The sequence below is a fragment of the Sapajus apella genome, unplaced genomic scaffold (genome assembly GCF_009761245.1).
Source record: "Sapajus apella isolate SASKATOON/1434 unplaced genomic scaffold, GSC_monkey_1.0 scaffold12, whole genome shotgun sequence".
NCBI lineage: Eukaryota > Metazoa > Chordata > Mammalia > Primates > Cebidae > Sapajus > Sapajus apella.
Window position 1 is genome coordinate 141,323 of NW_022436952.1, and position 22,536 is coordinate 163,858.

Below are 22,536 nucleotides of genomic sequence, written 5' to 3' on the forward strand. Positions count from 1 at the left end.
TAGAAAAACCCTGACTCTACGAAAACACAAACAAATTAGTAGGGCATGGTGGTGTGCTACTCGGGAGGCTGAGGTGGAGGATCTCTTGAGCTGGGGAGGTTGAGGCTGCAGTGAGCCATGATGGTGCCACTGTACTCCAACCTGAGCGACAGAGTGAGAGACCCTGTCTCAGAAACAAACAAACAAACAAACGGTGTGGGTAGTGGGGTGAAACAGAACCATCTTCCAGGTCTGAGAATTGCAAACATTCCTCATGCATGTAACTGCCCAGAAAGACAGAGGGAAATTGAGAGATGTCTTCGGGTTGGAAATTCCCTGTTGTATCTATCAGAACATCCTACACCTTCCAGGGCATTTATCGTCCCTGATCTGCCATCTATCAAATGCCAGAAGCCCCAATCTTGTGACAACCAGAAATGACAGTGGCCTCATAAATTTCAAAAAATGTCCCCTAGGGGGCAGTGACGCTGCTGTTTGGACAATTGTCTGGCACGCTGTCCCTGTCCGTGCCGGCTGTTTAACTGTCTTTAAGATTGTTTTACATCATGATATAGAGATCTGCAGCCCTCACCCCAACCCCACCCGGATAGGTCAAGGAATGCTGCCCTTTCGAGGCTGTGTGGATTTGTCACATGGAGATACTGTCATGCACTTAATGGTTCCCTTTCAAGGGTTGTTTTGCTGTTACAACCAAGGCTGCCATCAAGGCTGAGCTGGTGCCATCAGTTAGCACTTGTACGAGCCGATGACTAGGGAAACGCTTAGGTGTGGGCTGGCTGGGTCAAGGGTTTGGGCATTTAGAATTTTCATAGCTGTGGCTAAAACTACCTTCCATATTAATCCACGCTCCCCCAGCAGAGCAGAGCTCTGGGACCCAGGCTGGGGAACATTCTGGAAAGTCTTAGCCAGGACCCTCTCCCTTTAGGGGCCCACCTCCTCAGACCACACCCAGGGCCCCTCCTAATAAAGCCTTGGGTGTCCAGACTCTCCCAGCCCATCTTCTCAGGCCACAGAGGCAGGGGGAGACAGGGAGGACTTTCCCAAATTGGGCTGATCTTGGCTATTTTTTTAATATATATATGCACACACACATATGTACATATATATTCATATATACCTATATACATGCACACACATACACACACAAGTGCACATATATATATCTTCTTTTTTTTTTAAAGACAGGGTTTCACGATGTTGGTCAGGCTGGTCTTGAACTCCCGACCTCAGGTGATCCGCCCGCCTCGGCCTCCCAAAGTGCTGAGATTACAGGCATGAGCCACCGCGCCCGGCCCTCTTCTTTTTTTCTTTTTTTTGAGACAGAGTCTCGATCTGTCACCCAAGCTGGAGTGCAGTGGTGCTGTGATCTCAGCTCACTGCAACCGCCACCTCCCAGGTTCAAGTGATTCTCCTGCCTCAGCCTCCTGGGTAGCTGGGATTACAGGCACCCGCAACCATGCCTAATTTTGTATTTTTAGTAGAGACAGATTTAACTATTGTTATCACACTCCAGAGATTTTAACACTGACAAAGTAGTATTGGCCAGGCACTGTGGCTTACAGCTGTAATTCCAGAACTTTGGGAGGCCGAGGTGGGCAGATCATCCGCGGTTAGTAGTTTGAGACCAGTCTGGCCAACATGGTGAAACCCCGTCTCTATTGAAAATATAAAAATTAGTTGGGCATGGTGGCAGGCACTTGTAATCCCAGCTTCTAGGGAGGCTGAGGCAGGAGAATTGCTTGAACCTGGGAGGCAGAGGTTGCAGTGAGCCGAGATTACACCATTGCACTCCAGCCTGGGCAACAAGAGCGAAACTCCATCTCAAAAACAAAACAATACAGCAACAGTAGTAGTTGTCATAGAATGCTTGCCACGTGTCAGGGCTCTAAGTACTTCACAGCTATTAATGCATTAAATCCTCACATAATCCCTAGAGGAAGGTGGGTTATCATCACCGTTAGTTCGCTTTGTAAATGGGGAGACTAAGGCTTAAAGGTCTTAAGACATTTGCTAGTAAGAAGCAGGCGAGATGGAAAGCCAGGTCAGGGCGCTGCTGGGATAGGGCATCTGGGCTGGACAGGGTGGGAGGAAGCCCATCTGGCTCAGGAACGCGGGCAGTCTAATGCTGACTCTTTCTTTGAGTGACCTTGGGGCGATTTGACCTCTGGGACCTCTCTTTTCCCCTCTGTAAAACGGGAGACTGTGTGTGGGGAAGGTCTGGGTTCTACTCTACACAGGGAAAGTCACTACACACAAGGGCCCTCAGTTTCCTCCTCTGTTCAGTAAACCAAAACTTCGAAGTTGTAAAGAGGCTTGGTGGAGAGTAGGTTCTCACCTTGACCTATTTATTTACTTATTTGTTATTTTTCGAGACGGAGTCTCCCTCTGTCATCCAGGCTTGGAGTGCAGTGGTGCGTTCTCGGCTCACTGCATTCTAGACCTCTCCGGCTCAAGCGATTCTCCAGCCTCAGTCTCCCGAGTAACGGGGATTACAAGCACAGACCACCACGCCTGGCTAATTTTTGTATTTTTAGTAGAGATGGGGTTTCGCCATGTTGATCAAGCTGGTCTCGAACTCCTGAGCTCAGGTGATCCGCCCACCTCGGCCTCACAAAGTGCTGGAATTACATGGGGTGAGCCAGGGGGCCCGGCCTTAACCTATAGTTTATAAAATTATGTCGTGTCACTTCTGAACTCAGTTTGAGGTAGGGAATGGAAAGGACGCCTGCTCTCCGGCCCTTTTGCCCAGCGTCCGCTTTACAGGCCACAGATTGCACTGTCCCCGCCCCCAAGCTGGGGTTTCCGAGCTGTGGGAGAGACCAAAGGCATCGTCTCAGGGAAAGCTGATAGTTGGCCCCTCGGCGTCCACGTGCTAACCCGGCCAGCGCCGGCTGACTGGGCAGCTCCAGCGCCGGACGCTACCAGTTGGGGCCTGAGGGGCGGGGAAGGCGGTGACGTCGAAGCCGTGGCCTACCCTCCTTAAAGGCGCAGGCTAGGACCCCATGCTGGTTTCTGTTAGGACAAGGAAGCACGGTGGCGCAAAAGTTCTAAACACGAGGTGTGTGGTAGGGCCTGGGGTACGGGGCTGGCCTGGAGAAAATGCCTCCCTAACAAGCGGGAACGGAGACGGCAGCGCACCTTCTGTAATCTTTCTTCCTTTCTTTTTTTCTTCCTTTTTTTTTTTTTTTTTTTTTTTTTTTGAGACGGAGTTTCGCTCGTGTTGCCCAGGCTGAAGTGCAGTGGCGCGATCTCGGCTTACCGCAACCTCTGCCTCCCGGGTTCAAGCGATTCTCCTATCCTGCCTCAGTCTCCCGAGTAGCTGGGACTAACAGGCATGCGCCACCACGCCCGGCTAATTTTATATTTTTAGTAGAGACGGTGTTTCACCATGTTGGCCAGGCTAGTCTGGAACTCCTGACCTCAGGTGATCCGCCCGCTTCTGCCTCCTAAAGCTCTAAGATTACAGGCGTGAGCCACTGCGCCCAGCCTGGGGTAATCTATTTAAGCAATAACCTACTGCAAAGAGTTCTGAGGCTCAGAAGAAATCACAACGCGAGAGCAACCAACACCAAAACGTCGGTGCCCTCTCTGTGCTCTTCCTCCCTGCGCAGGAGTCTTCCCGGACCGAGGCGGGTTGGGATTTGCCCAAGTTCACGCGGAGGTGGGACCCGGCTCCCCACGGCCCGCTCGGCTCCCCGCACCTGCTCTCGTCCCAGCCTGCCCGGCCCGGGCTGTACCTCGGCCAACCCAGGGGCCCACACGCGCGCGGGGCCCCGTGGTTTACAACGCGGTTTTGCAGTTGCAGGCCTGTTCCGTAACCTGCAAAATGGGGGCGATGCGAAGGCGGGCGGGAGAAGTCGCCGCGAAGTTGTAAAGTCTTGGCGGGGAGCCCGGCAAGTAACTTCGTCGTTACTGTGCGTTCTCCCTGCGATCTCGAAGAATTCACCCTCACTGCCGCCGCCACGCACCTGAGGACCCCAGGGAAGGGGCTAGTGCGTTTCGGTCGCCGTCCGGAAGGCGCTGGGGCCCCCAGTGCCGCGCGCGGCCGGGGCGGGGCTGGTGAAAATACCTGGAATCCCAGCACTTTCCGAGGCCGAGGTGGACAGATCGCTGGATCCCAGGAGTTCCAGACCAGCCTGGGCAACATAGGGAGACAAAAATAAAACTAACAAATCAGCCGGGCATGGCGGCGCGCCTGTGGTCCCAGCTACTCGGGAGGCTGAGGCGGGAGGATCGCTTGAGCCCGGGAGGTCGAGGCTGCAGTGAGCCTAGATCGCGCCACTGCACTCCAGCCTGGGCGACAGAGCAAGGCTGAAAAGATGCTGTCTTAAAAAAGATGCTGTAAGTGCCTGCTGCTGCCAGGTTAAGCGCGACGTGGAGACCGCGACCTTGGCCCGCAGGCCTCAGCGCTGGATAGGCATGGAACCTGCCCGCACGGCCCCGGCAAGGGGGCGGGACTGCTGCAGCTCCCGGCGGAGGCGCGAATGGGAGGAGCCGGAGACACTCCGGATGTGCAGCTGGTCGGCCCGCGGGGGGCGGGGCCTCGCGGCTCGGTGTGGGGGCGGGGCCCACCCCGCTGCTGTCCGCGTCTGCCTCGGTGCGGGCGGGCGGGCGAGCGCGCGCGGACCCCGCACAGGCGGCGGAGCCGGTATGGGCCCGCCCGGCCCTGGGTGCCGCGCCGCACGAGCACCAGCCTAGAACCAGGTAGGCGGCGCTGGGCCGGGGCTGGGGGCGGAGACGGAAGCGAGGGTCTCCGGGCGGCCTTGCGAGCCAGGGCGGGTCCTGGGGGCCGTCTGGCCGAGGTGATTCTCCTCACGCGGCGGCTCTGCGCGGTCCGGGGCCGGGAGTGTAGCCGAGGGTCGCGGGGAGATCCTGGCTCCCTGACCCTACTTCCCGTTCTCCCGGCTGCACCCGGGCCTGCATTTTGTGGCGGGAGGCCGGGGACTGCTCTTCTTTTCCCGGCCCCGGGCCTGGCCCGTCCGGCCGTGCGGGGAGGGCCGAGCACCCCAGCCCCCAGTCCCGAGGAGGCGACGGGCCCTTCGTGGCCATCAGATCTGTTTACACGTCACTCTCGGTGCCCGGCCGTCCCTCCACGCCCAGTGACCGGCTCGCAGGTGCCCGCCCAGGGCCTTTGTGCTGGAGTGGGGCGGCCCGGGTACTTTTAATTTTCTGGCCACGAGGGCCCAACCCGCCCCTGCACTTAGAAGGTGCGCAGTGAACACGTGCGAGGCGGACCAGTGAACTGCCCTGGCCCCCATTGCCTTCGAGCGATATGTCTGAAACCCCAGCTTCCTTCGGAACCACTCCCGAGTGACCTTGGGCAGGCCACCTCCTCTCCCTGAGCCTTAGTTTTTCCCTGCTGATGGGGGCAGACAGTCTCTGCTTTAGAGGTCATTGCCAGGGTTGTTGAGGCAGTGCATGTTCTGAGGGCGGTGGGTGAAAGTCGGGTTTAAGTCTCATAGTGGGCCGGGCGCAGTGGCATGCGCCTGTAATCCCAGCACTTTCGGAGGCCTAGGCAGGCGGATCACGAGGCCAAGAGATTGAGACCATCCTGGCCAACATGGTGAAATTCCATCTTTACTAAAAATACAAAAATTAGCTGGGCATGGTGGCGCGCTTGCAGTCCCAGCTACTCAGGAGGCTGAGGCAGGAGAATCGCTTGAATCCACGAGGCTGAAGTTGCAGTGAGCCGACATTGGGCCACTGCACTCCAGCCTGGGACAGAGCGAGGCTCCGTCTCAAAAAAAAAGAAAGTCTCACTGTGGCCCCGTCCCCTTTCCAGGGCGTCCCTGGAGTAATGCTCCATTTGACTAAGGTTTGGTTTTCAGGACTGAAGCTTCAAAATGACTGACCAGGATCCTGGGGGCATCAGCCCCCTCCAGCAAATGGTGGCCTCAGGCGCTGGGGCGGTGGTCACCTCCCTCTTCAGTAAGATCTGGGGAGGTGGGGTGTGGGCAGGTGTGGATGGCGCAGATCCGAGATTGGAGGCAGTGTGGTCTTGGGGGTGGGGTCCTGAAAGGAGCCTTCAGACCCACTTCCTCCCTCAGTGACACCCCTGGACGTGGTGAAGGTTCGCCTACAGTCTCAGCGGCCTTCCGTGGCCAGCGGTGAGTACCTGAACCCAGAGCTAGTGAGGGGTGGTGCCTGGGCAAAAGAAAGATCTCCCAGAGGCCAGGCGAGGTGCCTCACGCCTGTAATCCTAGCACTCTGTCTGGGAGGCTGAGGCAGGCAGATCACCAGAGGTCAGGAGTTCAAGACCAGCCTGGCTAACATGGTGAAACCCCGTCACTACTAAAACTACAAAAATTAGCTGGGCATAGTGGCACATACCTGTAGTCCCAGCTACTCAGGAGGCTGAGGCAGGAAAATCGCTTGGACCGGGAGGTGGAGATTGCGGTGAGCTGAGATTGTGCCACTGTGCTCCAGCCTGGGCGACAGAGCAAGATTCTATTTCAAAAAAATAAATAAATAAGATCTCCCAGAGATGGGGCCCCTGGGATAGGTGGGGGCTCTCCTGACTTGAGGGGCTGCCTTGTATTTTAGAGCTGACGCCTTCCTCCAGACTGTGGAGCCTCTCCTATACCAAATGTGAGTGCCCCAAGCCACAGGGAGCCTGGGAGGGTGCAAGGGAGAGAGAGTTCCTGTCCCTGTCCCCAGGGCACCAGTGGGCTCCAGAGCCATGGACTAACACACACCCCCAGGTCACGCCAGCCAGTCCTGTGACCTGTACCAGAACATCCACATCGGGACCTGGTGTCTACTGCCTTCCAGGGATGCAGGCCCACTGCCTCCCTGCAAGGTTCTAGGGTCCTGTCGTCGTAATGCCCCCTTGCCTTTCCCCAGTGCCCTCCTCTCTCCATTCCACAGGGAAGTGCCTCCTGTACTGCAATGGTGTTCTGGAGCCCCTGTACCTGTGCCCAAATGGTGCCCGCTGTGCCACCTGGTTTCAAGACCCTACCCGCTTCACTGGCACCATGGTGAGAAGCAGCTGGGTCCCTGAGGAGTTGAGCCTGGCTGGGCAGCAGACCCAGGGGAGAAGGGGTAGGGCAAGGCATGCAGAGGTAGCCCATCAGTCAGGAAGGGCTTCTGGAGAAGGCAGTACCTGCGTGAGGTTTTTTTTTTCTTTTTAGACAGAGGCTCGCTCTGTCAGCCAGGCTGGAGTGCGGTGGCGTGATCTCGGCTCACTGTAACCTCCACCTCCCAGGTTCAAGTGATTCTCCTGCGTTAGCCTCCCAAGTAGCTGGGATTACAGGCGTGCACCACCACCCGCTGCTAATTTTTGTATTTTAGTAGAGACAGGGTTTTGCCATGTTGGCCAAGCTGGTCTCCAACTCCTGGCCTCAAGTGATCCATCCGCCGTGGCCTCCCAAAGTGCTGGCTGGGATTACTGGTGTGAGCCACCATCACTGGGCTCCATGAGGTTTTTGAAGGGTGACCACGTGTCCACCTGGACCCAACTGGGATACTGCACGTGTACAGGCAGAGAGGCCTGAGGGCTGTGGACAGAGGCTGAGGGCATCAGGCAGAGGCCCAGCCCAGGCCAGCCCCATCGCAGACACCTCACTTGTGTCCCTTCTCTTCCCCTGGGCTGGTGCCTGCTTGGCCAGGACGCCTTCGTGAAGATCGTGAGGCACGAGGGCACCCGGACCCTCTGGAGTGGCCTCCCCGCCACCCTGTGAGTAGCCGGGTCCCACACCGCTCTCTTCTGGTAGCTCCTGATCCCTTGCTCCCTGCTAAATGGCTGGGTAGGGCAGGCGATGCTTCAAAAGTTTGGGTCCCCTTGGGAGTCCCTGCTAACCTCTCTCCATATCCCCAGGGTGATGACTGTGCCAGCTACTGCCATCTACTTCACTGCTTATGACCAACTCAAGGCCTTCCTGTGTGGTCGAGCCCTGACCTCTGAACTCTACGCACCCATGGTGGCTGGCGCGCTGGCCCGCTGTAAGCATACTCTTGGGCCTTTGACCTCCCTCTGTCCCCACCTCTGCCCAAGCCCAGTCAGTCCCAGCTCCCAGCCCCAACCTCTGCCAGCCTGGGGGTGGGAGGAATATTCTAGGTGACCTGACTTCTCCCCACTGTCACTCCCACGCTCCCCACAGTGGGCACCGTGACTGTGATCAGCCCCCTGGAGCTCATGCGGACAAAGCTGCAGGCTCAGCACGTGTCGTACCGGGAGCTGGGTGCCTGTGTTCGAACTGCTGTGGCTCAGGGTGGCTGGCGCTCGCTGTGGCTGGGCTGGGGTCCCACTGCCCTTCGAGATGTGCCCTTCTCAGGTAGGCACCCAGGGTGTGGCGGGTGGGTAAGGGAACCCTGGAGTGAGGCACAGAGGGTCTAAGGCCAAGTCCCAGCTTTGTGACTAGTGACCGTGAAGTCACTTAGCTTTTCTGAGCTGTGCATTTCTCATCTGTGAGTATTTGCCCAGGCTGTGAGGAGGCAATTCCTGCAGAGAGCCTGCTCCCAAGCTGCATGTAGCAGACAAGACTCAGCTGGGAGGGAGTGGTGGCAGTGGAAGATGGAAGGTCTGGGCCCACCTCCTTGCCCTCCCCATCTCTAATCAATGCACCCCCCACCCCAAGCCCTATACTGGTTCAACTATGAGCTGGTGAAGAGATGGCTGAATGGGCTCAGGCCAAAGGACCAGACTTCCGTGGGCATGAGCTTTGTGGCTGGTGGCATCTCAGGGACGGTGAGTGGACTGGGCTGGAGGCGAGGCCAACAGAGGTCTCCCATGGGAGGGGGAGCCTGAGGGTTTTTGGAGCTGCCAGAAGCAGACCCTATGAGGCCTTTGTTCCTCCCAGCCAAAGGAGCCTCCTGGGAGGCAGGGCTGGGGTCCTGGGAGTGGAGCTGAGCCCTCCCCCTGCCCCCTGACCAGGTGGCTGCCGTGCTGACTCTACCCTTTGACGTGGTGAAGACCCAACGCCAGGTTGCACTAGGAGCGATGGAGGCTGTGAGAGGTGAGGACCCAGACTGGCATGGCAGGGGGCAGGCGGGGTCCCGAATGGCGTCTCACTGAGCCAGCCTCGTGTCTGCAGTGACACCCCTGCACGTGGACTCCACCTGGCTGCTGCTGCGGAGGATCCGGGCCGAGTCGGGCACCAGGGGACTCTTTGCAGGTCAGTGTGTGGTGTTGGGGTTGGGGGGGGCAGGGGCTGCGACCCTGACCCCTCACCCCTGACCCGGGCTCCCCCCCACCACAGGCTTCCTTCCTCGGATCATCAAGGCTGCCCCCTCCTGCGCCATCATGATCAGCACCTATGAGTTCGGCAAAAGCTTCTTCCAGAGGCTCAACCAGGACCGGCTTCTGGGCGCCTGAAAGGGGCAGGGAAGCAAGGACCCCGGCTAGCAAGGACCCCGGCTCTCCACGGATGGGGAGAGGGCAGGAGGAGACCCAGCCAAGTGCCTTTTCCCCAGCACTGAGGGAGGGGACTTGTTTACCTTTCCTCCTGGTGACAAGCCCAAGGGTAGGGCTGCCCCTCTGGGTGGCCCTGGCCTTCCTCAGATGCAGCTTATTCCTGCTGTTCCAGTCGTGGGGATCATGACTTTCCCACTCCCCAAGTTCAAGACCAAATCTTCCCGCTGCCCCCTTCATGTTTCCCTGTGTTTGCTGTAGCTGGGCCTGTTTCCAGGAGCCAAGAAACCCTCAGCCTGGTGTAGTCTCCCTGACCCTTGTTAATTCCTAAATCTAAAGATGATGAACTTCTGCCTGGTGCCTGTGCCTCTGGGGCCTGGGGTGGCTGGTGAGGGAGGCCTGGGAGGGACCCTGGTGCTGGTTTGGCTGCCCAGGGTGGCACCCATGAAGAGGACCCCTCCAGCCTAGCGAGAGTCAGTCGGGGTGAAGACCTAGAGTGTGGGGGACCACAGGTAGACATCCTGGGGGTGAGGTCCCTTTGGGGACCTGCCATGTTAGGGTTAGAATGGGGATGATGACACCTCTCCTTAAGGGAACCTTAAGTGACAGCAGAGGAGTGAGGGTTGCTTAACTGCCAGGCTCTGGCCTAACCGAGGGGTCTGCAGCTTTGGGCCAAAGTGCCATTGCTGAGGCCAGCACAGGGCACTGGCCCCACCAGGGTGTGCCTCTATCCTGCCCCTGGTGGGCTCTGTCTCTTCTCAGCCTGGGGTTGATTGATTTCTTAAAGGCTGTTGGGTTTTGGGGGCACTTGCATGTCTTGGGCCTGCCCTGGGCAGATCTAATATTTCAGACACAACACAGAAGCCACCCGTTCCCTGAGTGCTGGCCTGCCTGCCCCCACAGGACATGCTATGCCGCCTGACCTTGCTTGTGGGCCAGGCACTGGCTGTACTTCCTTTGGACCTCAGGACTGGGCCCTGCCCCAGCCCCAGCCCCCCACATACAAGGCTGCCCTCAGTCCTCTGGTTTTTATTTGCCTGATCCCCCGCAGAGCTCTTGCCTGGGGGCTAGGAAGGAGTGACTCCAGAGCGTACATGGACAGACAGAGAGGCTAGGGACTGGGAGATGGGAGTGTGGAAGCTGGTCAACCAGCCTTGGGGCTGGGGGGTGGGGGAGATGAGTGAAGGAGTGCCAGGGTCACCGGAAGAATGGAGCAGACTTCCCCAGGGGCTTCCTGTGGCTTGGGCACCCCTGCCTCCTGGCCCAGCCGGCTTCCCTCCGCAGCCCCTGCCACCACAGGCAGGAAGCTAAGGCAAGCAGAGGGGATCTTCCCCAAGAGAGCCCTGGCTGGGCAGGCAGCGTTCTCGGGAAGGATAGCCTGGACTGGGGGGCTCTTGTTGAAGAAAGGTGGCAGGTGTCCATGGCCCCTGGCAGGTGGGGCTGGCACTGCCCACGCCGTTCCTCAGCTGGGGCTCAGTGCTGGACTGCCCTCAGGACTGTCGCTCACCAGGCACTCGTTGGATTTGAAGCTCGCCAGGGACTTGCAGCTGGGGATGGAGGCCAGGGAGCCGCAGAGGCCCAGCATGGAGGGCGTGGGGTCCTTTCCTGGGGAGAGAGGGCGGGTGAGGCCGGGGGGCCAGTCTGCATGTGTGCAAGTTGGTAGAGGGGTGGGCAGTGGAGGGGCAGCCCTCAAGTCACCCCCTAAGAAGCCTTGATCTATTCCAGAGCATTTGCCATTTTCAGGTACATCATGGTTAAGCACCTGCCTGTACCAGGGATGGTGCTGGGGACACTGTATTGTAATTGTCACTGGATGTCTCTGTCTCCCCCTGAGGGTCATCCTCTCTCTTTGTCCATTTATTAAATACACAGTGAGCACTCGCTCTGTTCCAAGCACTGGGGATACAGAGAACGGACAAGACACGGTCCCTGCCCTCATGGAGCTCACAGTCTGGTGGGGGAGACAGACACACAGACAATCACAAACACAGTGTGATGGGGCTACATGGCCACAGCCTGCCTTGTCTCAAAGAAGATCTAGGGTCATCCAATACAGTGTGGTTGCTTATAAAAAAGAAAAGATGGGCAATCCAGGCACAGAGAAAACTAGGATGGGAAAAACCAAGGTGAAGCCAGGGATGAGGTCAACACAAAGTGCATGCGTTGAAGTCCTGGGCATTCGCTCGAAGGGAGCCACTAATTTGGCTCTGAGCTTCCTGGCAGCCAAAGAGAAGGGGGAAACAAGGGTCAGGCAAGTAGTTCACAGTGTGCATGAGATAAGAGCAAATTAGTCTGAGGAGTTCTCCAAGAGTTTATGAGCCCCCTGAGGATGTCATGACACCAAAAAGCCACTGAGCCCTCATCATACAACACTGGTGATTACCAACATCCCCATTTTACAAAGAATGGACTCATCGAGGTAAAGTGATTGACCAAACTCACATGGTCAGAGGAGGCACAGCCAGGATTTGTGCTAGGTTCTGCATGACACCCCAAAGCAAGCTCTTAATTGCTGTGCTAATCCCTCAAGAAAGGCTGAGCGAGGCTGGGTGCAGTAGCTCACACCTGTAATCCCAGCACTTTGGGAGGCCGAGGCGGGTGGATCACTTGAGGTCAGAAGTTTGAGACCAGCCTGGCCAACATGGTGAAATGCCTCTACTAAAAATATAAACATTAGCTGGGCGTGGTGGTGGGCACCTTTAATTCCAGCTACTTGGGAGGCTGAGGCAAGGGAATGCTTGCACCCAGGAGGTGGAGGTTGGAATGAACTGAGATTGTGCCACTGCATTCCAGCCTGGACAACAGTGAAATGCCATCTCAAAAAAAGAAAAGGCTGAGAGAATGAATGAGGGAATGGGCTAGGACCTGCCTCCAGGCCCCAGGGCCTTGCCTTAGCCATTCCTGGAGGAGTACTGGGTGTTGGGTTGGGGAGCTCACCGATGGGACCCCAGGGCTCTTCGTCCCGTGTGCCCTCTCCCAGGCGCTGGGAGTCCGAGCTCAGACTGGCTTCAGCTGACAGCGGCTCCGTGCTCATGAAGCTGTGTCTGCGGCAGAGCGAGAGCTGGTGTGCTGGTAGAGGAAGCCCTTCCTCCCCAGGCCGACCCATTCTCAGGCCCTATTGCACCTGGCTGGGGCTTACCTCCGGTAGGGCTTGGAATTGCTGGCACCCTCGGTCCCATTGAGTGTTCCCAGTGAAGGCCATTGGTTGACCAGGGGTGTAGTGAGCTCCTTAGAACCCTGGGCCAGGGGTGCGTGGTCACTGGGGATCAGACCTGTCCTGGGAGGGGGAGGAGGAGTCAGGCCTGGCTGGAAGTAGGAGAAGTGAGGAAGGGAGATTCAGCAAGGGGATGAGGGAGGGGTAAGGCATGAATTCTGAGTGGCAAAAATGGGGATACAGTGTTGGGGTCAGTGGGGCAGATCCCGGGAGGAAGTGGAGGTGGTACTGGAGTGGAGGGGTGACAGGGATTCGTGCACAAATACTGGGAGTTGGAGGGAATGGTGCAGTGTTGTAGGGTCAGTTGGGGTGATGCAGGTGTCAGTGGAGAATAGTGTGGGAATCCCTGAAGGGTAAGGTTGTCTTGGGGATCATGCCACAAGATCAGGGTGATGGAAAGGCTTAGGGGAGAAGTGAGGCCGGGGTCACAGTGGGTGATGACGATCAGTGAGCCTGTGGTGCAGGTGAGTGAAGCGCTGAACTCTGGGACGTGTGCAGTCGCGTTGAAGGTTGCAGAGCAACACTGCAGGTCCTGGTGAGTGATGTCGGGGGCCCTGCAGTAAGGGTAGATGGCCACTCTAGCTGAAGGGTAAATGAGGGTGAAGTGGGGCGCTGGCTGTTGGTGTCACTGTTTTTTTTTTTTTTTTTTGAGACGGAGTTTCGCTCTCGTTACCCAGGCTGGAGTGCAATGGCGCCGTCTCGGCTCACCGCAGCCTCCGCCTCCTGGGTTCAGGCAATTCTCCTGCCTCAGCCTCCTGAGTAGCTGGGATTACAGGCACGCGCCACCATGCCCAGCTAATTTTTTGTATTTTTAGTAGAGACGGGGTTTCACCATGTTGACCAGGATGGTCTCGATCTCTTGACCTTGTGATCCACCCGCCTCGGCCTCCCAAAGTGCTGGGATTACAGGCGTGAGCCACCGCGCCCGGCCCTGTTACTGGATCTTATGCTGAGGGCAATGTTAGGCATTGTGGGCATCTCGGGGTGGAGCTGGCTGGATCAGTGGGTCGATGCTGGAGAGGTGGGTGCTCGTGTCGGGTGATGTTAGAGTCGATAGAGATGAAGATGGGGTTCACCCGGTGATGTGGTCGGGGCGGCCGGGATCAGGGGTCAGGGGTCAGGGCAGGCGGTGCGCTCACAGCTGCTCCTGCAGCTCCAGGATCACGCCTTCCAGCTCCCGCTTCTCGCGCTGGTTCTGCGCCGCCGCCTCCTCCAGCTGCAGCTGCAGCCGCCGGTTCTCCGCCTCCAGGTCCTTCAGCTGCGACTCGCGCAGACGCACCAGCTCTTCCAAGTAGCCCTGCGAGGCGCAGGCTCAGCTCGGGCGGCGGGGAGGACGTCCCGGCAGTGGCCCTCGTCCCCGCCCCGCCCCGGGATGCCCGGCTCCCCCGCCCCGACCCGCCAGCGTCGCGCACCTTCTGCGCGTAGACGATGCGGAACTTCTGCTCCATCTTGTGCCACTTGCTGTACCAGCTGTCCTCGTCGGTGACGAGCGGCAGGTACGGGTGCTCGGGCGAGTTGTCCTCGCTCGTGCTGCTCTCGGCGCTGTGCCGCTCCTCCTCGTCGGTCAGGTAGTCGTAGCTTGGGGGAGGGAGCAGTGGGCACGGGCGGTCCCTCCCCTCCCCCCACGCGTCCGCGCTGGCCCCCGAGGGCGGTGGGACCAGGACGTCCCCAGGTTGTCCCCGGGGGCCCGTCCCCGCCCCGCTGCAGTCGTGGAGCCGCTCACCTCTGTGTGAACTTTAGGTAGGGTGTGTAATCGATAACCACGGGGGTCTTCCCGTCCAGGACTTCCCCCTTTAGACAGAAGCTGGGGTAGAGGAGTCACAGGATTGGGGGTGGGTATGAGGGGTTGGGTTGGGAGATTTGCGGGAGAAACAGCCTCCTCCACCACCGCGCCAGGCAGACCCCACCTGAAGTCGATGGCGCTGAGTCCGATCAGCATTCCCGTGAGGATGGTAGCTTCGTCCCGCAGCATGATGGCCCCAGAGTCATAGAACCGTCTGTGGGGAGGCAGAGGATGGTGCAGCAGGCGCTGGAGCCCCCTCAGGGCTGCTGTTGTTGGCTTACTGCCACCCCCTCTTGAAGGAAGGCTGATTCTCCTTCCTGATCAGCCTGCAGGCCTGGAGCCTCTCTCCCCCCTCAGCCTGGGGCTCCAACCGTGGCCCCATCACCTAGAATGGGTGTTTCCTGAGTCAACTCCTCCCCCTGAGCTACCCTTTCCTCATCAAGTACTGGGTTACCCAGACCCTTCACATCCGGAAATGAGTCTTAATCTTAGTGCTTGGTATATAGTAGGTACCTAAAAAAACAACAACAACAAAAAAAACGTGTTGACTTGAGCCCTGAAATGTGTAGACTAAGGAATCAAATGCAGCAAAAACATCAGGCTGAGTGCGGCCATTTGGGAGGGCAAGGTACGTGCCCTTCGCCATACCCAGACAGCTTCAGATGCACCTGGACACACAGGCACATTTCACCTTGTAACCCCCTGCCTCAGGCACCCAACCTCCCTTCGAACCCATGGTGCAGGAGTTGAACTCCCCACGCAGGGACTCCGTGTCTGTGGATAGCAAGTACAGAACTGCTGCCATTGTTTGGAGAGCCAGAACGGCTGTGTTGTAGGTCATGCAGCAAGCCAGCACATGCGATGCTGCATGGCTGAGGCTAATCCAGGGGCATGCCAGGGTGGAGTGTGCTGGGCAATGATGGTGGATAATGGGCACCAGATTCGACTTGCAAGTGATGGTGGTGGTGAGTAAAGTTTGCCTTGGGACTGCAGGCCAGCCTGGAAGGGAGAAATCAGCTGTACAGGCTGGTGCTGGGACTTGTAGTCCAGGAACTGAAGGGTGCTGCAGGAACTTGAGGATCAGCTGTGTTTGGGCAATGCAGATGCACCCTGAGACCTGTGGTCCGAGCTGCCTGTAAAGTCTGACCTGGTGGTCCGGGTGTCCCGCAGAGCTGTGGTGATGTATTCTGACATGCGTTTCTCCATCAGTGCCACCCGGATCCATGCCCGGCCCTGGAAAGCATGTTACCTTTACTTGCTGCCCCAGAGGGACTCGTGTATCCAGCATCAGGTGTGGCCCTTCTCCCCTGGGCTGTGGACAGCGGGTGAGGACCAAGAAACAGGAAGGCCCCCTGTGTCCAGAGCAGAGAGCAGCTGCCTGCTCCAGGCCCCTCACCTTGGCCCGGGCTGTGCTGATGTTCTCCATGTTCTCGATGCTGCTCACACAGTTGTTGGGCACTTTGCTGCAGGCCAGCCGGATATAGTCCCAGAAGCCGCGCTGCCCATCTGAGCTGAACCAGCTCACTGGACCTGCTGGGGCACAGGCTGAGCCAGGGCAGGGAGGGGGCTCAGCAAGACCAGGGAGTTTGGAGAGGGACCGTGTATTGGGGAACTCCCATGCATAAGTATAAGCAGCCTCCCCCGACAAAGGTATGTGCACTCACATGCGTATATGCAGCGGGCACCCCAGCACATAGCTTGCCCACTGATGGGAATTGTAGGCCAAAGGCCTCTCCCTCTTCCCAGATCTGTACATGAGCTTCTCTGCATGGCCCAGGTGGGGGCCAGGGTCAATCAGGGGGTTCAGAGTCCATGGAGTGTATCAGAGCGGGGCAGCTGGGAGCTAAAGGCTGGGAATTGGGAGGGCTGGACCATAGGGGGAGGGAACCTGGGCCCACCTTTGAAGCGGTGGCTGAGGATCTGCTCTAAAATGGCTGCAAAATTGACAAACTCCTCTGATGAGTCATCGATGGGCTCCGCTGTGTACTTCTCTAGCAGTGTTTTCACAGAGAACCTGGGTGGCGAGGTGGGGAGATGGGGTAGTGGGGCGTCAGGTGAGGAGACAGGCGATGGAGGCAGAGGAAGGGAGCACCAGCACAGCAGAGGTCAGGAAGGGCATGGATGTGGGGGTGGGCAGAGGGAGCAGGGAGACAGCTGAGGCTACAGTGACCACAGAGGTACTGGGTCATGTGGAGTGAGAGGGTGGCTGGTGGGGAGGGAGGGTGACAGGTGGGAGACTGATTGACAAAATGAGTGACAGGAGAGGTGACAGCCAGAGAAAGGAAGCTTCAGGAGCAAGGGGCGAGAGGGGCTGAAACAATAGGAGGATGAGGTGCCACAAGCTGGGGGCAGTCCCCGAGCCCCTTCCCCCGGACTGCCCTTCAGAGTCTGTGTGTTCGAGGCCAGGGTCAACTACGTGTTAGAAGCCGGTGTGTGCCCCACCCTGAGCTGTCTTCTGTGATTGCTGGAACAACCTTCAGTCCCTTTTGGGGATGGGGTCACCTGTGCCAGGGCATGTGAGTTGGCACTGTGCACGTGGAGTGTGGGCATGCGCAGGTGGCCAGGTGGGCTCCTAGCACACAGACACTCCCTTCCCCCTTTTCCTTCCCAGCTTGGCCTCCCACACACCAGCTGCCCAGAACCAGGCAGTGCAGAGCTGGGCGGGGGCGGGGCAGGGAGGTGCAGGGTGTGGGCCTGACACAGACACAGGGCAGGAGGGGGCACTGGCAGCAGAACCCTGGAAGGGGCTTGGGGGCCTGGCTTCTCAGGAAGGAAGGGAGCCAAGGGAAGCCTGTGGGGCTGAAGGACTGAAGCCATGCAGTGGCCCCTTCTCCAATGCTGTCTAAACCTCAGGCTCCCTCTGCAGTTGCTACCCCTGCAATCTCCACCTGCCATCCCTGCAGTGGAGTGGGGCAGGGGAGAGGACACAGTTTCTAACATCCCATGACTTCCCTGTTGTGGGTGGCAGAGCAGGGGTGGGGTGTCCAGGGATATGGGAGCTGCTTGGAAATGTCTTTTTCTTCTTATATTTATCAAGCCCTATAATATGCCAAGCACAGTACTTTGCACGCATTACCTTGCCCATGCTCACCACAGCCCTGAGAGGTAGATCCCATTATTATCACTCTCATCCCCATTTTACAGGTAAAGAAACTGATGGTCCAAGAGGCTGACTGATCTGTTCAGAGTCACATGGCTTATGAGGACTCAAGCAGGTATGTCTGATTCTGATTCTGAAGCCCCTGCTCTTTCTGCTACATCTGCGGCCTCCTGGCAGCTGTCATGATGACCAAGGCCTGGAGCAGCCTCTGCTCCACTGCCCTTCGTCCTCTACTCTGCAAGTCTCCAGCCCCTGAGCACTGACCTCTGCGGCTATCAGGCCAATTGCATAGCTGAGCCCTTGCCCTCCTTCCTTTTGGACTTGGAGTTGATCTGGTGTCAGATCAGAGCCAGGTCAGTCTTGGGGTTGCACTGAAGGGAGGCAGGCTGCTGGATTCAGATCCTGTTCCCCTGTGACACTCACATGGCCTTGGGCCCCTCTCTGAGGCCCCTGTTGCCAAATGCAAATGGGAACGATCGTACCTGCCTCATTAAATTTTGGTTGAGAGCCCAGGCAGGGCTGGGAGAAGGTAGGTAGGTGCCTACAGGCTGCTGGGCAGGGATGGTGAGGAACAGGGCCGTGGCTGGGAAGGCTGCCCTGCTGAGAGCCAGCCTGTGTTTGGAGCATTATCCCAGCTTCACTATGCCCACCCTCCTGCAGCTTGATTTCTCCTGGTCATCTGGGTCAGACCTTGATGGGGCCTGGACTGGGTTCAGTGTGGCAGCCATCTGGTATCTGTCTTCAGGGGTGCCACAGAGGTGGTCATTGGCCCCGGGAGCCCCATGGCGTGCTTTCTGATAGGAGATGCAGTGGCTGCTGCAGGTTACCATGGAGACAGGGAGGCCAGGGCCCAGGGGAGCCCACGGCCTGCTAAAGGGAACTGTTCTGGGAGCTGGAGGCAAACCATGTGACAGTGATGAGGCAGGAGGGGCCTGGGGATTACTGAGTCTTTGTCACATCCCTGATCCCCCAAAACTCTATCCTTCCCCCAAGTCCTAAGCCACCTTCAGCCCACTCAAACTTCTCCCGCCTAGGCCAAGGAGAGTTCCCTCATTCTCCCCACATACTCAAGAGGCTCAGCTACCTTGGCAGGCAAGAGAAAAAAGAGGAGCCTAGCAAGTCAAGAGCAGAGAGGGACAGGGAGCATGTCATTAGGACAGGGCTCTTTCTGTGTGCCATGCACTGAGCTAGGCTTTACATGGATGATGCCATTACCATTCTTTGGTGTTGCTGTGACATCTAAAATGGGGATAACAGGGCACCCGAGGCCCAGAGTGGTTAAGAGACCTCCCCAAGGTTGCACAGCTAAAGCTGACAGAGTAAGAGCTTGAACCTAGGACCACCTGGCCCCAAAGACAGAAGCCTTTGTTTTACAGCACACTGGCAGGGGTTGTGAGGAATGAGGGTCATGGCAGTGCCCTGCACTGTGGACTGGGCCATTGTTGCACTCTCTCCTTCCTTAATGTTCCAGGCATTTCTGCAGAGGTCTGATGTGCACAGCACTGTGCTGGGCCCTAGGGATAAGATGCTGGGAGACAGATGCAGCATGGCTGGTGTGTTCCCAGGAACCTGGAAGGAGCTATGGGAGCCAGGAGTCAGGATATCAGGTGGGCACTAATGGGCCTCAGGGCATTAGGTGGGCTTCAGCTCTGCTATGGCCTATGTGTAGGCAGGTGGGGCTGGTGAGGGAAGACTGAGCCCTGCCTCCAGAAGCACCCTGCCCTGACAGGGCAATACCTGGTAGGCATGGGGGCCAGGGGAGGCTGCAGCTTGCAAAGGATCTCAGCGCCAGAGGAGAGTGCAGGTGTGGGCTGCAGGGGGAGTGGCTGAGCAGCTGGCCATGCCCAGGTTTTGGGGCAGGGCAGGGAGGGTGAGTCACTGCAGGGCTGAAGTGGACAGGATCACTTCCTGGGCCCCACAAATGTGGAGAATCTTTCCAACCCTGCAACCGTTCCACCCTCGAAGATCAATGGCCCTGCCCTCCTGATATTCTCCCCTTGAACCCGGAACCCAGGCTCTTGTCCTTCCCATGTCTTGGGCGGTGCCCCTCACCCTTCCCTGGAGGGATTCATGGGCTCTGCCCCCATACCCAGTTGACCTGGGCCATCCCTGCTCCAGAATCTGAGCATTGGAGAGCCCCACCCCAAAGAGGCCAGTTTGACAGGGGTGGCAATGAGGGTATGCTTGGAGGGCATTTATCTCCCCACAGGGTCCCCTGTGCCCATCCTGCCCCACTCCCTGGCAAGGGAGCCAGGCATCCCCACCCCTCCCCCTCACACAGTGTCACTTCCTGGTTCTCACAGGAAGCTGCAGTGCCAATTAAACACCCCTCACCCCCCCAAGGGCCAGGCCCCAACATAGGCCTGGCTTGGCCTAGAAGGATAGGGAACAGACTGCAGCCCCACTTTGGGTTCTGGGCCTGGGAGGGATAGTGGACGCATTCTTCTCGACCCTTTGCTCCCCTCCCTTTTCTCCGCGGCAGCGCTCAGTCTGGGTTTCCGCAGTCCACCCCAACCCCGCTCCCTGACCACCCAGCCCCCTCCCGCCAGCGGTGCCCACCTGCACACGGTGATCAGGTTCTTACGCTCCACGGCCACGTTGCGGGAGGACGCTTTCTTGGAGGACAGCCCCAGAGCCATGGTGGTCTGGACAAAGCTCGCTTCCATCCAGATGTGCGGCCACTGCTGCCGCCGTCCGCTGCCCCCCACCCTGCCCGGCGCCCCAAACCCGTCGCTGGATCACGGCTGGGCCCTCTGCCCACCGGTGCCCCTCGACCCTTCCATGGCCATCCCCCTGCCTCAGCGCCCAGTGTCCGGCCCCCTCGCTCCCTCCCCCGGCGGCGATGCCAGAGCAAAACAAGGCCGGGGAGGGAGCTCTCCGAGGTGCTGAGCCAGGCCCCGTCACCCCCTCCTCCAGCCGCCCGCCCCACCTCAGCCAGTGACGTCAGGGCCCTCGGGCCCCGCCCCCAGCTGTCTGAGGACCAATCCGCAGAGGGTGCAGGGTCTGGGGGGAGGGGGAAGAGCCGGGGCCCCTGGGAGGGCGGAGGGGGTCCCCAGGAGAGGCAGAGATTGGAAGGAGGAGCAGGGGGCCTGTCCTCCACCCCCACACTCAAGGCCCGAGATTCCTCTCTTCGCCTCGCTTGGCCTCGAGTCTGGCTCCGACCTCTCTGCTCCCTTGTTTCTGACCTGAGCTCCGTGGGGTCTCTGATCTCCCCCGCCGCCTGAAGACAGGAGTTTCTCACCTCAGGGACCCTCGTCCCTGCCCCGCCCCCCACCCATTCAGCCTCGGCTTTCTCCGGGAGGCGAGGGCTGCGTGCAGAGAGCGCAGGTGGCCCCCGACTGCTAACCCAGGAGGCTAAGGAGCAGCCCTAGAGACTGCGCATCTGCGTGTCTGTCTGTGCCTGGGCTGGACTCGCCTGCACCAGCCGGGCTGAGCCAACCTCTCCTGGGGTGGAGGATGGGAATCCAGACCAAGCCTAAGGGCCCAGCGCCTGGAACCACTCGGGACCGGACCGAGAGTGGGGAGCAGACTGGCAGCGAAGGGCCCTGGGCTCTGCGGAGGTTCCCAGCAGCAGAGCAGGCGCCTACACTGGTGCCAAGGCAACCGGAGGGGGTGGCGGCCCACCCCCTCACACCACCCCAGAGCCAGCTGGCCTAAGGTTAACCCCTTGGCTGCCGGCATTACCGCATGGTGCCATCAACCCTCTCTGAATGGGGTCATTGATCTCAGGCAAAGCCAGGAGTGTCCTGTAAAACTGGTTGCAGCTCTCCACGGAGATGGGGGGAAATGCAGGCAGTTTGATGTCCCCCCTGCCCTTGGCCTCCTATTCCTCTCTCATATCCCTGCTCCCACCTGCTCAGTTCCTCTATTCAACCTGTTCCAGGATTTTCAGCGGGGGTTCCCCTTCACCCGCTGGAATCTGCAACTCCCACATAAAGCCTTTCTGTGTTTATTAAAGGGCCTCTACCCAATTTCTCCATCTGCCCTTAGGAACGTCCCTTCCAGGACTCACTCGCACCTATTCTCCAACTCTGCCTACCCTCTCAATTCACCTCTGCCAGTGGATTGCTGATGTCTCTACATTGATTCAGATTTGCACCCACATCTGAAAATGATCAGCAGGCAGGAACCCTCTGTTAGCACAAGTGGAGGAGGAGGAGGTGAAAGATGCCTGTAATCCCAGCACTTTGGGAGGCCAAGGCAGGTGGATCACCTGAGGCCAGGAGTTCGAGAACAGCCTGGCCAAAATGGGGAAGGGAAACCCCATCTCTACTACAAATACAAAAAATTAGCCTGATGTGGTGGTGGGCGCCTGTAATCCCAGCTACTCGGGAGGCTGAAGCAGAAGAATCGCTTGAACCTAGGAGGCAGAGGTTGCAGTGAACTGAGATCTCGTCATTGCACGCCAGCCTGGGCAACAAGAGCGAAACTCCATCTAAAAAACAACAACAAAAAAGAGTCTGGGTCCGACTCCCTGGAGACTGGTGAGAGGTCCTGACTCCTAGCATGGGATGTCATGTTTACACAGCCTCAGCCTCAATTACTGGCTGCTGGGACCTCAACCTTGGTCTTTTTATTTTTACTATTTTTTCGATTATTTTGTGTGTGTCATCCTTGCACAGTGGCCATGCTAATCTTCTCTGTATCGTTTCAAGTTTTTAGCATATTAGCATATTCCAATTTTAGTATAACCTCGGGCTTTTCAGTCCCTCCTCCGTCATCTTGCTCTTGCCTCACATGTAGCCGTCCTGCTTACCATTCTTCTGCCTCCAGACTGCCAGGGGCAGTAACGATGGGTTTTTTGCTCTTTCTCCAAATTAGGGCAGATGATGTTCTTTAGGGGTTTATGTTGTTGTTCTTGAGACAGAGTCTTGCTCTGTTGGCCACACTTGAGTGCTGTGGCATGATCTTGGCTCACTGCAACCTCTGCCTCCTGGGTTCAAGTGATTCTTCTGCTTCAGCCTCCCAAGCAGCTGGGATTACAGGCGTGCACCACCACGCCTGGCTAATTTTTGTAGTTTTAGTAGAGATGGGTGTTTCACCATGTTGGCAAGGCTGGTCTCAAACTCCTGTGACCTCAAGTGATCCAC

At 58.1% G+C, this 22,536-nt stretch overlaps 2 protein-coding genes and 1 pseudogene across 11 annotated transcripts; 1 reads left to right on the top strand and 2 right to left on the bottom strand.

Annotated features, from left to right (window-relative positions):
* The first annotated feature begins 4,398 nt into the window (after positions 1 to 4,398).
* On the top strand, positions 4,399 to 9,702 carry SLC25A39 (solute carrier family 25 member 39). 6 transcript variants are annotated; one of them, XM_032279415.1, is made up of 12 exons: positions 4,399 to 4,417; positions 5,829 to 5,928; positions 6,048 to 6,107; positions 6,544 to 6,588; positions 6,844 to 6,977; positions 7,608 to 7,675; positions 7,817 to 7,941; positions 8,100 to 8,273; positions 8,577 to 8,686; positions 8,873 to 8,954; positions 9,033 to 9,113; positions 9,198 to 9,702. In XM_032279415.1, exons 2-12 carry the CDS (start codon positions 5,844 to 5,846, stop codon positions 9,311 to 9,313), a joined length of 1,080 nt encoding a protein of 359 aa, XP_032135306.1. In that variant the 5' UTR covers positions 4,399 to 4,417; positions 5,829 to 5,843; the 3' UTR covers positions 9,314 to 9,702. The 6 variants fall into 6 exon arrangements, with proteins under 6 accessions (XP_032135306.1, XP_032135307.1, XP_032135304.1 ...); XM_032279416.1 differs by lacking the exon at positions 4,399 to 4,417 and adding an exon at positions 4,543 to 4,704 and having other exon boundaries at positions 6,868 to 6,977; XM_032279413.1 differs by lacking the exon at positions 4,399 to 4,417 and adding an exon at positions 4,545 to 4,704.
* Positions 9,703 to 10,363: 661 nt separating this feature from the next.
* On the bottom strand, positions 10,364 to 20,755 carry RUNDC3A (RUN domain containing 3A). Of its 5 annotated transcripts, none has more exons than XM_032279408.1 (11): positions 20,006 to 20,755; positions 16,245 to 16,360; positions 15,743 to 15,891; positions 15,494 to 15,579; positions 14,471 to 14,560; positions 14,287 to 14,367; positions 13,976 to 14,141; positions 13,703 to 13,860; positions 12,489 to 12,626; positions 12,287 to 12,393; positions 10,364 to 10,954 (listed from the first exon to the last, which is right to left on the bottom strand). In XM_032279408.1, the coding sequence occupies exons 1-11, from the start codon at positions 20,110 to 20,112 to the stop codon at positions 10,812 to 10,814; spliced, it is 1,341 nt and encodes a 446-aa protein (XP_032135299.1). In that variant the 5' UTR covers positions 20,113 to 20,755; the 3' UTR covers positions 10,364 to 10,811. The 5 variants fall into 5 exon arrangements, with proteins under 5 accessions (XP_032135299.1, XP_032135301.1, XP_032135300.1 ...); XM_032279410.1 differs by having other exon boundaries at positions 15,743 to 15,876; positions 20,006 to 20,525; XM_032279409.1 differs by having other exon boundaries at positions 15,743 to 15,879; positions 20,006 to 20,525.
* Positions 20,756 to 22,027: 1,272 nt separating this feature from the next.
* LOC116553533 lies at positions 22,028 to 22,127 on the bottom strand (annotated as a pseudogene).
* Between the last annotated feature and the right edge of the window lie 409 nt (positions 22,128 to 22,536).

Bases quoted from the DNA above. Each gene is read 5' to 3' on its own strand.
- RUNDC3A (XM_032279408.1), bottom strand. From the start codon at position 20,112: ATGGAAGCGAGCTTTGTCCAGACCACCATGGCTCTGGGGCTGTCCTCC. The intron at 14,561-15,493 runs GTCAGACTTTAC...GCCTCCCCACAG, and splicing joins CGGGACACCCGGACCACCAG to ACGGTTCTATGACTCTGGGG. The intron at 10,955-12,286 runs GTGAGCTCCCCA...CTCTCTCCCCAG, and splicing joins AGAGCCCTGGGGTCCCATCG to GAAAGGACCCCACGCCCTCC.
- SLC25A39 (XM_032279415.1), top strand. From the start codon at position 5,844: ATGACTGACCAGGATCCTGGGGGCATCAGCCCCCTCCAGCAAATGGTG. The intron at 6,108-6,543 runs GTGAGTACCTGA...CTTGTATTTTAG, and splicing joins GCGGCCTTCCGTGGCCAGCG to AGCTGACGCCTTCCTCCAGA. The intron at 8,274-8,576 runs GTAGGCACCCAG...CCCCACCCCAAG, and splicing joins TCGAGATGTGCCCTTCTCAG to CCCTATACTGGTTCAACTAT.